Here is a 13,489-nt window from a genome sequence, read left to right as displayed (position 1 = left end):
GTAACGCCGTGCCTGGAGAGGAAGGGGGGGGGTGGGCAAATCCTCTGGAGGGCAAGTGGTTAAATGTATATAAATATTACACACACACACCAGAAAGCTATTTACTATACATTTAGGACGCATGACAATAAACCAGACATGAGCAGTAGCATCATACTTACATCCAGATAATTCTTCAGAGTCTCTGGTGTGGGACCCCCATTTGGTGGAAATCCAGGGTAGAATTTGTTGTAGCCTTCTTCTCCAATCAGATTCTTCAGATCCCCACCAGACTCAGTAAATGTTCTCCGTATAGAAGGGAACTTTGTCAGAGGTATCCTGGAAGGAGGAATTCATTGTTCATTTTCCATAAATAACAATCAGCTTTAACAGTTTCACACATAAACACAACAATATATAGTCCACTTTCTTTCTTCTATATAGTCCACTTTCTTTCTTCTATATAGTCCACTTTCTTTCTATATCCGCTTCCTGCACAAGGCTTAGAAAACAGCAGGGATGCAACTAACCAACAGAAACATTGGTGACTCCATGTAGCAACTTAAAGTAGAACTAAAGGCAAGGGTTATAAGGAGGGTTATAACCCTGGTCAGATTTTTTTTCCCCTCGCTATCTGTATCCCATTTCAGAGATTTCCCTTCACTTCCTGTACCATAGTCAATCAGGAAGTGAGAGAAAATCCCTGCACATTAAAAAGGGAGTCCCTTAGAAGGTTTCCCCTTTATTACTCTTTTGGGGACAACCCAAAATTTGGGATTTTCTTTACTTTCACATTCAATGATAATGGTAAACAGGACAAATAGAGAAAGTGAATTTTATTAAACGGGCCCAGACAGCATTACAAACTGACAGAGGCTATCATTCCTCTCCACTCTATCCCAAAAAAAATTTAAAAAATGTTGCCTTTAGTTATACTTTAAACTAACCATACACTATATGACTGAAAAAGAAAAACATACTCCTCTGTCCATACAAAAGGGTTGGATGAAGGTATCCTCCTGCCGGGACATTGTATTCTGACAGCGGGATCTGCTGCTGTGAGAATAAACTGCCCAGGGACTGCAGCCGATTGGCAGCATGTGTCTTTGACAGAAGTCTATCAAATGGTCAATTTTTGTCAAGCAGGTATGGCCACACACTGATAGAAATTTGACCGGTTCAACAGGGACCAGACAAATTTCGGTTAGTGTATGGCCAGCTTAAGTCACATTTTTAAATGTCGGATCAGCTACAGTGTCTGCACTGGCTTTCAACACAGCCCATTAGGGTAATGTTGAGCAAAAGTAATCAGGCTGTCCCTACCTTCAATGCATTCTAAAGCCTAATTCACTATGGTGTAACTGTTGTTCATCAATCAACCATTGTATACACCAGGCATTACAGGACTCAGAGTCAATTGAATAATCACCAAAGGCCTTGAGGAAGGCAGGTGTAGCCCGGAAAGCTTTGTTTTGTGTCTGTGATATTATATCACTAAGGGCTTGTTTACACTTGCCTCAACTTTAAATACACATTAAAAGTGCCTACAGATTCAAGGTGCTTTTTTTGATGCCGCAGTGATGTTTTTTTGAAGCTTGGCAAATGATCTCTGCATGGTAATTTTCTATTTGTTTCAACCCCCGGCTCTGCTGATCCCTCTCTCAGCAGCAACCTCCGGCTCTGCTGATCCCCCTCTCAGCAGCAACCCCCGGCTCTGCTGATCCCCCTCTCAGCAGCAACCCACGGCTCTGCTGATCCCCCTCTCAGCAGCAACCCCCGGCACGGAGGATCCCCCTCTCAGCAGCAACCCCCGGCACGGCGGATCCCCCTCTCAGCAGCAACCCCCAGCTCTGCTGATCCCCCTCTCAGCAGCAACCCCCAGCTCTGCTGATCCCCCTCTCAGCAGCAACCCCCAGCTCTGCTGATCCCCCTCTCAGCAGCAACCCCCAGCTCTGCTGATCCTCCTCTCAGCAGCAACCGCCAGCTCTGCTGATCCCCCTCTCAGCAGCAACCGCCAGCTCTGCTGATCCCCCTCTCAGCAGCAACCGCCAGCTCTGCTGATCCTCCTCTCAGCAGCAACCGCCAGCTCTGCTGATCCGCCTCTCAGCAGCAACCCCCAGCTCTGCTGATCCTCCTCTCAGCAGCAACCCCCAGCTCTGCTGATCCCCCTCTCAGCAGCAACCCCTAGCTCTGCTGATCCTCCTCTCAGCAGCAACCCCTAGCTCTGCTGATCCTCCTCTCAGCAGCAACCCCTAGCTCTGCTGATCCTCCTCTCAGCAGCAACCCCTAGCTCTGCTGATCCTCCTCTCAGCAGCAACCCCTAGCTCTGCTGATCCTCCTCTCAGCAGCAACCCCTAGCTCTGCTGATCCTCCTCTCAGCAGCAACCCCTAGCTCTGCTGATCCTCCTCTCAGCAGCAACCCCTAGCTCTGCTGATCCTCCTCTCAGCAGCAACCCCTAGCTCTGCTGATCCTCCTCTCAGCAGCAACCCCTAGCTCTGCTGATCCTCCTCTCAGCAGCAACCCCTAGCTCTGCTGATCCTCCTCCCAGCAGCAACCCCCAGCTCTGCTCTCTCTCCTCTCCCTTTTCACCTTCTCCTATGACAATCTCATGTTGCACTCCACGTGTGCAGTCTGCTAGTTTCTTCGCTCTAGTTTGGACCCCGCTTGCCTTCCTGCTGCTCCACGTTGCACATCAGAGGTGACGTCCGCATTAGACACTCCCAGAATATATACACATGAACCAGAAGTTACTGCTGATGACATCTTTCTGGTTCACTTGTCGGTTTTCCAGTGCATCCTGGGATAGGTCATACCTGCAATACCTCCAAAACAAAGCATAGCAAAGTCTGAAAAAAAGCCTCTTAAAAAAACGCAGCAGGTGCTGTTAGTGAGCATTGTCTTAAACTTCTATGGAGGCTTTAGAGACGCTTTGAAGCACCAAGAAAACAAAGGGAACAAAATACCCTATATTATACTATACTCTGACCAACACATGAAAGGTATCTATTATTATTCCAAGGAAAGGACTCTTCAGGGTGATGTTACAATAAGCCATCATGAAGAAACACCCTCTACTTTGATAAGTAATCTTTATTACTAGTATAACAACAATCATCAGTAACACCCCCCTCAGGAGGACATGGACAGTTACCCTTTATACATGCGTGTATTTCCCTGTAAAATGTGTTTTAATAGCGGACGCATTTCTCCCCACCCACATGACGAAAGGCATCAGCGGGCATGGCTGGAGTAGCGTTGGGCGAGGCCACATATCTTAATACATTTCATCAGCACTAGATCGGTCTGAGCGGTGTCCTATACTACATAGTTTGACACTTCTGGATGAGTGAATTTTGATGCCTGCTCCCATCTCCTGAACACCGGCAGGGAGACACTTAGCCGCAGTTTGGAGCGGCACTTCACGCTTTTCCTAATACTTGTGTTATGGATATGGAACCAGCATGCAAAAGTCTGAGTGAGGCTAAGGCTTGGTTCACACTTCTGCAATGGCACTTTGATGCGATTTACAGTGCAATTATGTGGTGGGATTTTGATGTGACTTTGCATATTCTATGGGGCAAAGTCGTCCATTTACACCAGTCAATGCGCAGGAACGCACACGCTGGTGTGCAATGCGGACTGGTGGGATTACTGCACTGTTCCTTTTTTTCTGTTTATAACATTCAATTGGACAACGCATGGTGCGAGGTGGTGCCTCGTGCTGCGCTGAAGAAAAAGTAGTGCATGTGCTACTTTTTTCAGCATACTGTGCCTGCACACTACCGCAATGCAGAGATGTGAACCGGGCACACAGAAAACAAAGCATTTTGCTTTGTCATGCGTTGTGTCTTCACTGGGATACCTGCCCAGTCCAGTCCCTCCGCATCTGGTATGAATGGGCCCTAAATCGCATCAAAGTAGTGCAGGAACCTTTTCTAAAAATCACACTATTCTGAGTCGCATTTATTAGAACGGGCACCATTGAAAACAATGAGATTTCCCTGTTCATGCAATTCTGTGTGACTCAAGTTGCACTAGTGTGAACCAGGCCTAACATTTTTTGTTGTGGGCCAGTGACTCAGAAACTATTAACTATACTATATAATGACACATCGCCAATCAGTGTTTTCAGGACATCAGCATGGCAGTTTTTGCCCTTCCTCAGTAAAAGTTTCCTTTATAGCAGAACTTCAGGCTTCCCCTCCTGCACCCAATTCTACATCTCAATACAGTGCTGCTTACTGTTCTGTGCTGGAGGCTCTGACATGGAAATAAAGCCCTGCCTCTACCAAGATGGCTAGAGAGCTCTGACATGTGGAAATAAAGCCCTGCCTCTACCAAGATGGCTGGAGAGCTCTGACATGTGGAAATAAAGCCCTGCCTCTACCAAGATGGCTGGAGGCTTTGCCATGTGGAAATAAAGCCCTGCCTTTACCAAGACGGCTGGAGGCTCTGACATGTGGAAATAAAGCCCTGCCTCTACCAAGATGGCCACCTCCACAAAGACACAGCAGAACAAGACCTGCTAAGTCAGTAGCGGTGAAGAGATTACCAAGATGGCCGGAGAGCTCTGACATGTGGAAATAAAGCCCTGCCTCTACCAAGGTGGCTGGAGGCTCTGACATGTGGAAATAAAGCCCTGCCTCTACCAAGATGGCCGCCTCCACAAAGACACAGCAGAACAAGACCTGCTAAGTCAGTAGCGGTGAAGAGATTAGCTACAGGGAGACTATTGGCAATACTGGCGACAGGTCCTTTGCTGTCTGCTTGTTCTTTTGGGGGGGGGGGCACAACTTTTGTTCTTCTTTAGGCCTTGTTGACATGTGTGGCCAGGAGGTAATAAAAACAGGCTTTTGATCCGTGCTTTTACTGTCCCCCAAACCACAAGTTACTATGACCACAGCAGTGCTGTAAAATGTATACAGCAAGTCACATTTGGCAGGTGAAAACACTGCCAAGCACAATCCATTCAAGTGAATTAGGCTTTTATTGGTTAAAACAGGCATTCGGGAGGCAACATATCACCTCCCAACCACCTGTCAAACAGAATGCTTTTCAAAGGTATGGTAATCTCTACTGCTCATGTAAACAAGGCCTCTGGCATGCTTTTTGTTCCCTCCATAAAAATTGGAAGTAACATTTTTCTAAGGGCCAGTTCACACTACATGCATTTCAGTTGCTTTTTTCTGCATTCAGAATACACAGAAAGTTGGTTATATGGTTGTCAATGTCATAGTTCACATCGGTGCATGCAGTTCTAGTGCACTCCAGTTGCAAAAAAAAAAAAAACGAACAGGCTGCACAGAACTGTATTGGAATGCGTTAAAACGCATCAAAAATGCACCAAAAATGCACTGGAATGTACATGTCCCTATTTAAATAGAAGAAAGAGGGGAAAAATGAACTGGAATGTATAAAAAATGCATTGGAACGCATAAAAAAAATGCACCGAACCCACATCAAAAACACACATGCAAAAATGCATCTGGACTGCGTTTCTAAAGTGCAAACCGGCCCTAAAGCTAACCATACAATCAAATTGTACAATCTTCTGGAGAAGTACTTTACTAAACTGTGTAACATGGGGACAAACCTGCACAACCCATTCAAAGTGCATCCAGCCATTCAGGCCCTTGCACTACATAATTGATGGTAGAGCGAACAAAGATTGCAAAACTAAAATGAATAACAATGAAAATGCTGCACTCAAACCTACTGACAGAACATATTTAGTTACCATAGGTCAAAGGGAAGGGAATGTCCCCCACAGTACATAGTAAATCAAATCCCTAAACAACCTAAAGCACAGGTGTCAAACTGGCGGCCCTCCAGCTGTTGCCAAACTACAAGTCCCTTGAGGCATTGCAAGATTGACAGCTACAAGCATGACTCCCAAAGGCAGAGGCATGATGGGACCTTTAGTTTTGCAACAGCTGGAGGGCCACCAGTTTGACACCCCTGAACTAAAGGCATGATGATACAAAGGGATATAAAATGGCAATAGCTATCAGTAGTTCAGATAATCATAGATAGTCCTGTCTAATACATAATTATTAGCTGTCACTACCTAGCATGCAGGTAGCCAAGCAATAAGGAGTGGGAGCTCTAGGTGGATGGAATGTTAAGAACGAACAAAAGAAAAAAAAAAAAAAACACTGGAATGCTGTTAGCGCAGTAAGTTAAAATCAAGTGAATTTATTAAATCACCTTTATGCACAAGGTATTTTTTTTACCTTAAAAGGGTTACTAAACCCAGGACCCTGAATTCACTATATCTGATCTCCCACAGTACAGAGAGTATGGAAATGCAATTATTTTAGTAAATATAAACTGCTAAATACCTTTTCTCATCAGCAGTTAGAGCAGTCTTGTGATTTCTTTCTATTTCCATGTCCAGCTGAGCACTGGTTAAAGCTTGTAGGAGGAGTTTTCATTCTGCTCTAGGAGGATGCAGGACCCCTGACCTCTATCTGGACAGAGCTGATTGGCCCAGTGCTGATCACATGCACTCTCCCAAAAAAAAATCTCTCTAGCAATACACACCAAACTGAGCATATGCAGATTGACTCCACATAATATGTCTTATGAGGAGGGGCACTGGAAGAAGGGGAGGATCAGAGAAGTCAGGATCAACATCCTTTTTACACAATGTGGATTAACCCCCTTGGTTCCACAGTGAGTATAACAAGCATATTAAATTATATGGCCCTTGCGAGCTACTATGGTAAAATTAATTATTGTGCATAAATACATAAATTACATAAATATAATAGAAATGAATTATTGTGGTTCACTGACACTGTGACACATACTCCTATACCTGTGTAAAAGTATTAATAAAATGATATATAATTAGTGTCGCGCTTCACTGAATTAAATAAAATATGTGAACATATTCCTAAATATTGCCTCAAAATTAAGTGATCCAAAAGTGACAACATAAAATTGTATATATTGAAAAAATATATAATATCAAAAATATGAATGTGCAATAAATTTATATGTGATATATAAAAATATAAATATATATATATAAAAAAAGTCCCCCAAAAAATCAAATATATCAAAAGCGTCCAGGTAAATTAAAATCCAATATAGTGTCCACTTTGTAATTGTATTCTGAACAATCTTTCTTTCTTTCATTGCATCCAAATATGGAGGAATAAAGAAAGGAAGTAAAGGATATATAGGACCCCTGGAGGAAAAAGGGAGAAATCCATCCATCCTGATCAAAGACAGGGATCAGAGTGTCTGAGGGACCCCAGAGGGAAAATTAAAGCATTGCATCTTGTGTATCAGTATTCCTGACAGTATACAATCACTGGAATTTCCTCATCTGTCCAATTTAGGACAAAAAGCTGTTTTAGCCTAATCTAAAGTTGGGCTAAATTTAAGTGAGCAGATATATAAGAAAGGTGTACCCGATTGTTCAGAATACAATTACGAAGTGGACACTATATTGGATTTTAATTTATATGGACACTTTTGATATATTTTATTAATTTTTTGGGGACTTGTTTTTATATATATATTTTTTTTTTATATATATTCATTATTTATCACATAACATTTATTGCACATTCATATTTTTGATATTATATATTTTTTCAATATATACAATTTTATGTTGTCACTTTTGGATCACTTAATAAATGGTCACTAATATTATTTATTGAGGCAATAGTAGCAATATTTAGGAATATGTTCACATTTTATTTAATTCAGTGGAGTGCGACACTAATTATATATAATGAGTATAACAAGCTTGCTTTACTGCATATACAGACTGATTTTATTGTTGTGGGTTTAGTAACACTTTAAAATGCTCTTACAAGAGTCTTAAATGAAAATACTCTTCTGAGTGCATTTTGAGTCGCTCTTGCAGCAAAAGTGGTTGGCTGCTGAATGCAACCAATTCAGGTGAAGAGGGATGTGCCATAACTGCGTGCAATGCAAGTTGATGGGGGGTTTCTTGCTGCCTGTCAAACACCTATAAAAAGCGATCCAAGCATGAACCACTTTTCGGAGGTGCAGCAGATTAGCTTTAGACCTTGTTCCCACATAGTGTGGTGACCTTTGTTTTAACACCCTGGATGAATGCAGGTCACCACCTGTACACATAAAAAACTATTGATTTCTATGCGTACTATTCACACTGCAATGCACCTTGGAGGTTCAATGCAGTGAGCTGCCTCCTACCACTGGATCACTGCAGCTGGAATAGGCATCTGTTGCACACTACGGTTCAGTGTGCGCCAGCTGTCCAGGGCTGTGTGAACGAAGCCTTAATGATTGCAGTGGGTGACCGTATCTTTGCCTGTACTGACACAATATATGTCATGCCATGGCAACCACACTAATTAATGTATAGTCAACTCTCTGCTGGGAAATGTGACTAAATAAATTGCTTTCAAGTGTTAAAGCTGAACTCCAGGCAGATACAAAAGATGCAGATTGCTGCACCCCTGTATCCAATAATACATGATTAAATGTATATTTTTATGGGAACATTAAGTTAACCGCTTCCGTGCCACCACCCTATAGCTGAAATACTGATGCAGGACGGCACAGGTGCGCAAAATCACATATACATATATACAGTTGTGTTCAAAATAATAGCAGTGTGCTGAAAAAAGTGAATAAAGCTCAAAATCCTTCTAATAGGTTTTATTTCCGTACACACAAATGCATTGGGAACACTACACATTCTATTCCAAATCAAAACATGAAGAAAAATATATCAAATTTGTGTTGTTCCTCTAAAAAAATTTAAGAAAAGTGAAAAACAATTTTTTTTTGGTAAAAGAAACCTCTAAAAAAACGCTAAAAACCGCAAACGTGAAAAAACGCAGCAAAACACCGCTAAACGCTAATATAAAAATGCTGAAAAACTCACGTTTTTAACGTGACTACACAGCCAACGTCACAAGCGTTATTAAAATGCCCCCCCGTGTGCATGGAGCCTTAGAATAATAAGCTGTCAGGTTAGTAAAACAGCGATATCAGAACCGATTTTAGGTTAATCACACATAGTTGAAGAACGACTCAAATTCTTTTATTTCATGTTTTTTTCTCATGGTTACTGTGAAATTGTGTGAATACATCAATGCAGTGCATGTTATCTCTGCTTGCAAAGCTCGGATTCATTGAATGAGTTTACTAAAAATGTAAATATTGCAGAATATACAGCTTCATGCTACATAACAAAGCTCCATTTAATGCTGAATAAACTAAATTATTAGGCTCCATGTACACGGGACGTTTGGAAAACACTTCTGAATGATGGAAACTGACTGCTGGAAAACGTAGGTTACAAAAACGTCTGTTTAGCCATGTTTGCATACTGCATTTATGAGCGTTTGCGTTTAGAAGGGTTTTTTTAAGATAACCTCAGGAAATCTTCCAAAATGCCCAGAATGCACTGAAAAACAGTAAAGAATTAACTATTTCAGACATTTTAAGAGAAATAGAGAGAGCAGAAGCAGAGAGAACAGTATGTGTTGAGATGACCTGTCTTTTCTGGTTGTATTCACTATGGATCCCATCATAAGCATAATGCGGCACGTTCTACTATTTGTTCCTTCACGCAAAACCTGGAACTGACTGCGCTGGTGTACTGAGTCCATTTGAATACATGGAAAACACATTGCATGCATTTCTGATGATGAAAAAAGGCTCTGGACAGCATCTGGACATGGAACAGTTAAAAAACGCTTCTAAACGCAAACGCTTATAAACATGGTTAAACACGTTTACAAGCATTTGGTGTTTGAAACGCTGATAAAATCTACTCCTGAACGCCAGTTTGGTGCGTTCAAAAAAACAACTGTAAACTCAACTGACTGTAAACGACGTAGTGTACATGGACACATAGGAAAACATTAAGGAGAGTTCAGGGGCTGCTGAAAAAAAAACGCTGAACAGCTCCTGAACATCAGTTTATCAGCTGCAGTGTACATGAACCCTTAGGCCCCATGTACACGGGACACTTCTGAATGATGGAAACTGACTGCTGGAAAACGTAGGTTAAACAAAGTCTCTTTAGCCGCGTTTGCATACCGCGTTTATGTTTAGAAGCGTTTTTTATAGATAAGCACAAGAGAACCCTCCCAAATGCCCAGAATGCACTGAAAAGTGGTAAATTATTAACTATTTCAGACTGTTTCCGAGAAATACAGAGAGTAGAAGCAGAGACAGCAGTATGTGTTGAGATTAGCTTAGGTGTGAGTTGCTCATTAACATTTCTTTTGTTTCCAAGGGTGGGAAAGGTGTCTGGTGGAGTAAGTCATTAAGGCCACCTGGCAGGGGGTCTTCATGAGGAATTTGAGGTGTGAATGGTCATTAACATATCTTTTGTTTCCAAGGGTGGGAGAGGTCTGAATTGGTCATTGCAAAGTGTAACAAGCTTAGCAGGAACATCCTGTGTTTCATGTTTTGTCCATCTAAGTACCTTGAAAACAATTTGCATGTATTCTTCATGATGAAAAAAGGCTCTGGACAGCATAGGAAACTGGAAGAGTAAAAAAAATATTTCAAATGCAAACGCTTGTAAAAGCGTTTGCGTTTGAAATTTTTTTTTTAACTCTTCCAGTTTGCGTTTGAAACGCTAATAAAATCGACTCCGGAACGCAAGTTTTCGGCATGCAAAAAAACGACTGTAAATTCAACTGACTGTAAATGACTGTAAACAAAGATGTGTACATGGACACATAGGAAAACATTAGGGTGAGTTCAGGGGCTGCTGAAAAAAAAAAACACTGAACAGCTCCTGAATGTCAGTTTATCAGCTGCAGTGTACATGAAACCTTAATGTATCTTAAATAGAAAAATATCTTTAGATAGATTTTTACACCAAAAGCATATTAAGATACATTTGATTAAAAAAAAAAAATTTTTTTTGTAAAAATCGATTTTTATCCACCCTGAAACACATTGGGGTCCAGCCAGTGCACAATCTGCATGGGAGACATGCTGGCAGGTTAATTGGCCATGGTATGTATGTGAGCTGGGGACCTTAGATTGTAAGCTCCTTGGTGTCAGGGACTGATGTGAATGTACAGTATGTAAAGCACTGTGTTCACAGTTGGTGCTTTATAAATACCTGTAATAAATAATACATGCAATCTACATAGAGATGGAATAAAATACATTTTCATAGATCTACAGTATGCTACACATGGTAGTGCTAATACAATCACAGGGCGGGACTCAGATCTATACATCTGCATACTAGGATTGTAGAGAATGAGCTTTCATACATCACACATGTCATCCATACACCCACACACCATTGTAGTGTACAGATAGACAATGGCCACATATAGATCATCATCCACACATACCTGATGATTGCTGATCCTGGTAGGAGCACAGCACAGAGAAGCAGTACAGTCAGCACTAAGCCCTCCATGGTGATCAGGGTGTAGACACCTGTCCTGTATATGTATATATATGTCTGTACTGTCAGCAGTGACCCAGCACTCTCCTCCAGCCCACGAGACTAGTCAGCTGACCCTGCAGTCATGTGACTGGAGATAAATCCTCAGGCTCTGCTCAGCACTGAGCTGGAGGGCTGGTGTAGTGTTGTCACCTCTAAACAGCAGTTCTTGTTTGATCATGAGCAATACATTCTTACTCTGAAGACATCTGTCAGCATGAGCATCTGTAACAGATCAATGAGTCACATGTCAGGAATCTGCAGCCAAGGATAACACCTGCTTTATGTTTGTTACATTTTCCCACTCACATAGCATAGTAAACTTGTAACTAAAGGTAAGCATAGAATAAATCTGATCTGTAAGTACAGTGAATATCTCCTGCCTGGAGTTTGCGTGTTCTCCCTGTGCCTGCATGGGTTTCCTCTGGGTACTCCAGTTTCCTCCCACACTGCAACGACATGCTGGTAGGTGAATTGGATCCTGTCTAAATTGGCCCTAATGTGTATGCATGAATGTAAGTTAGGGACCTTAGATTGTACGCCCCTTGAGGGTTATGGACTGATGTGAATGTACAATATATATGTAAAGTGCTGCGTAAATTGACGGCGCTATATACCTGAAATGCATAAAACTTGCGGCATTCAGGAGCTATTCACTCTGGATCAGGGGCGGACTGACCATTTGGAAACTCAGGCACTGCCCGAGGGCCCGGGGATAGTAAGGGGCCCCATGAGATGCCCCTGGTACCTTTTTCATAGGCTTTTTTGAGTTTGGGCAAGGACATGGGCCCCATGATCCCCTATTGCCCCGGGGCCCCATGAGTTGTCCATCCGCCCCTGCTCTGGATGCAGCCAGTAATGTGACCAGTGCATGCGCTCTGATGTAAACCGTGACTCCTATGTACATGCAAGGGAGTGACGTCATCGCGGCTCAGCTATTCAAAGGTCCGGAGCAGCAAACCTAGAAGGAAGACCAGGGGAAAATGGAAGCAGCGCTGGAAGGCTTCATCCTAAGGTAAGCAGGGCTTTTTTCTCAGCAAGAACATGGGGGAATGCAGTTCCAGCACTGAATGTATTGTATGTAATGGCAAAGGGTGCTAGGGTGTGCTGCAGAGTCTATTGATGCTGGGGGATCTATTGTCACTGGAGGGATCTGTCTTTGTGAACGGGGGTCTATTGTTGCTGGTGGGGGATGTGTTGTTGCTGGGGGTGAATCTTATGTTGCTGGGTGGGTCAGTTATTGCTGGGAGAGATCTACTGTTTAGGGAGGTGTTTAGTGATCCTGGCTGCAGGAAATCTGTTGTTGCTGCCACAGGTCTATTGTTGCTGAGGGGGCATTTTGTTGCGGGTGGTCCATTGTTGCTGGCTGCTGGGGATCTATTTTACTGCTTTTCTTGTTATCAATAACAAATTCCACAAAATTTATATTTGGCTCTATATTCTCTAAAAGGGGTGGTGCTGGGAGGTGAGTAGGGGGTGGAACCTAGGAATGTTGCTCAGAGTTGGGTAGGGAGTGAAGACAAGGGTGACTTGGTAAGGGGGAGTTCCTGCTACAATTGTCTGAGAAAAAAAGCCCTGAAGGTAAATATTTCATAATAATACCAGCACATTGTGCCTTTACTTGCAGAGGATTTTTTCTTTCTTTCCTTTTTTTTTTTTTTTTTTTTTTTTGTTGAAAGACCGCAGTTTGCTACTGCTTTAACCACTTGCCTACCAGGCACTTATACCCCCTTATTTACCAGCCCAATTTTCAGCTTTCAGCGCTGCCGCACTTTGATTGACAATTGCGCGGTCATGCAACATTGTACCCATATGAAATTTTGATCATTTTTTTCTCACAAATAGAGCTTTCTTTTGGTGGTATTTAATCGCCACTGGGCGCTTTACTTTTTGCGCTATACATAAAAAAAGTGCAACAAATTTGAAAAATTTTATTGGAAAGAAAGAAACTTTTTTTTTTTTTTTTCAAACAGGTAATTTTTCTCCTTCGCTAATGTGCATTGATGAGGCAGCACTGATGGGCACTGATAGGCGGCACTGATAGGCAGCACTAAAGGGCACTGATAGGCAGT

The 13,489-nt window shown here is 42.3% G+C and overlaps 1 protein-coding gene across 1 annotated transcript in view; it reads right to left on the bottom strand.

Annotated features, from left to right (window-relative positions):
• LOC149445606 (cathepsin D-like) overlaps nucleotides 1-11,499 on the bottom strand; it is a 36,983-nt gene extending 25,484 nt beyond the window's left edge. Inside the window, exons 1-2 of the mRNA XM_089653521.1 lie at nucleotides 11,323-11,499; nucleotides 162-318 (exon numbers count right to left, since the gene is read on the bottom strand). Coding sequence (XP_089509647.1) covers nucleotides 162-318; nucleotides 11,323-11,390 — 225 coding nt within the window. The 5' untranslated portion in view covers nucleotides 11,391-11,499. The remainder of the gene's footprint in view (nucleotides 1-161; nucleotides 319-11,322) is intronic.
• Between the last annotated feature and the right edge of the window lie 1,990 nt (nucleotides 11,500-13,489).

The sequence above is a fragment of the Staurois parvus genome, unplaced genomic scaffold (assembly GCF_062004578.1).
Source record: "Staurois parvus isolate SC_StPar_1 unplaced genomic scaffold, SC_StPar_1.0 ptg000715l, whole genome shotgun sequence".
NCBI lineage: Eukaryota > Metazoa > Chordata > Amphibia > Anura > Ranidae > Staurois > Staurois parvus.
This window is presented reverse-complemented; position numbering and strand designations above follow the sequence as displayed.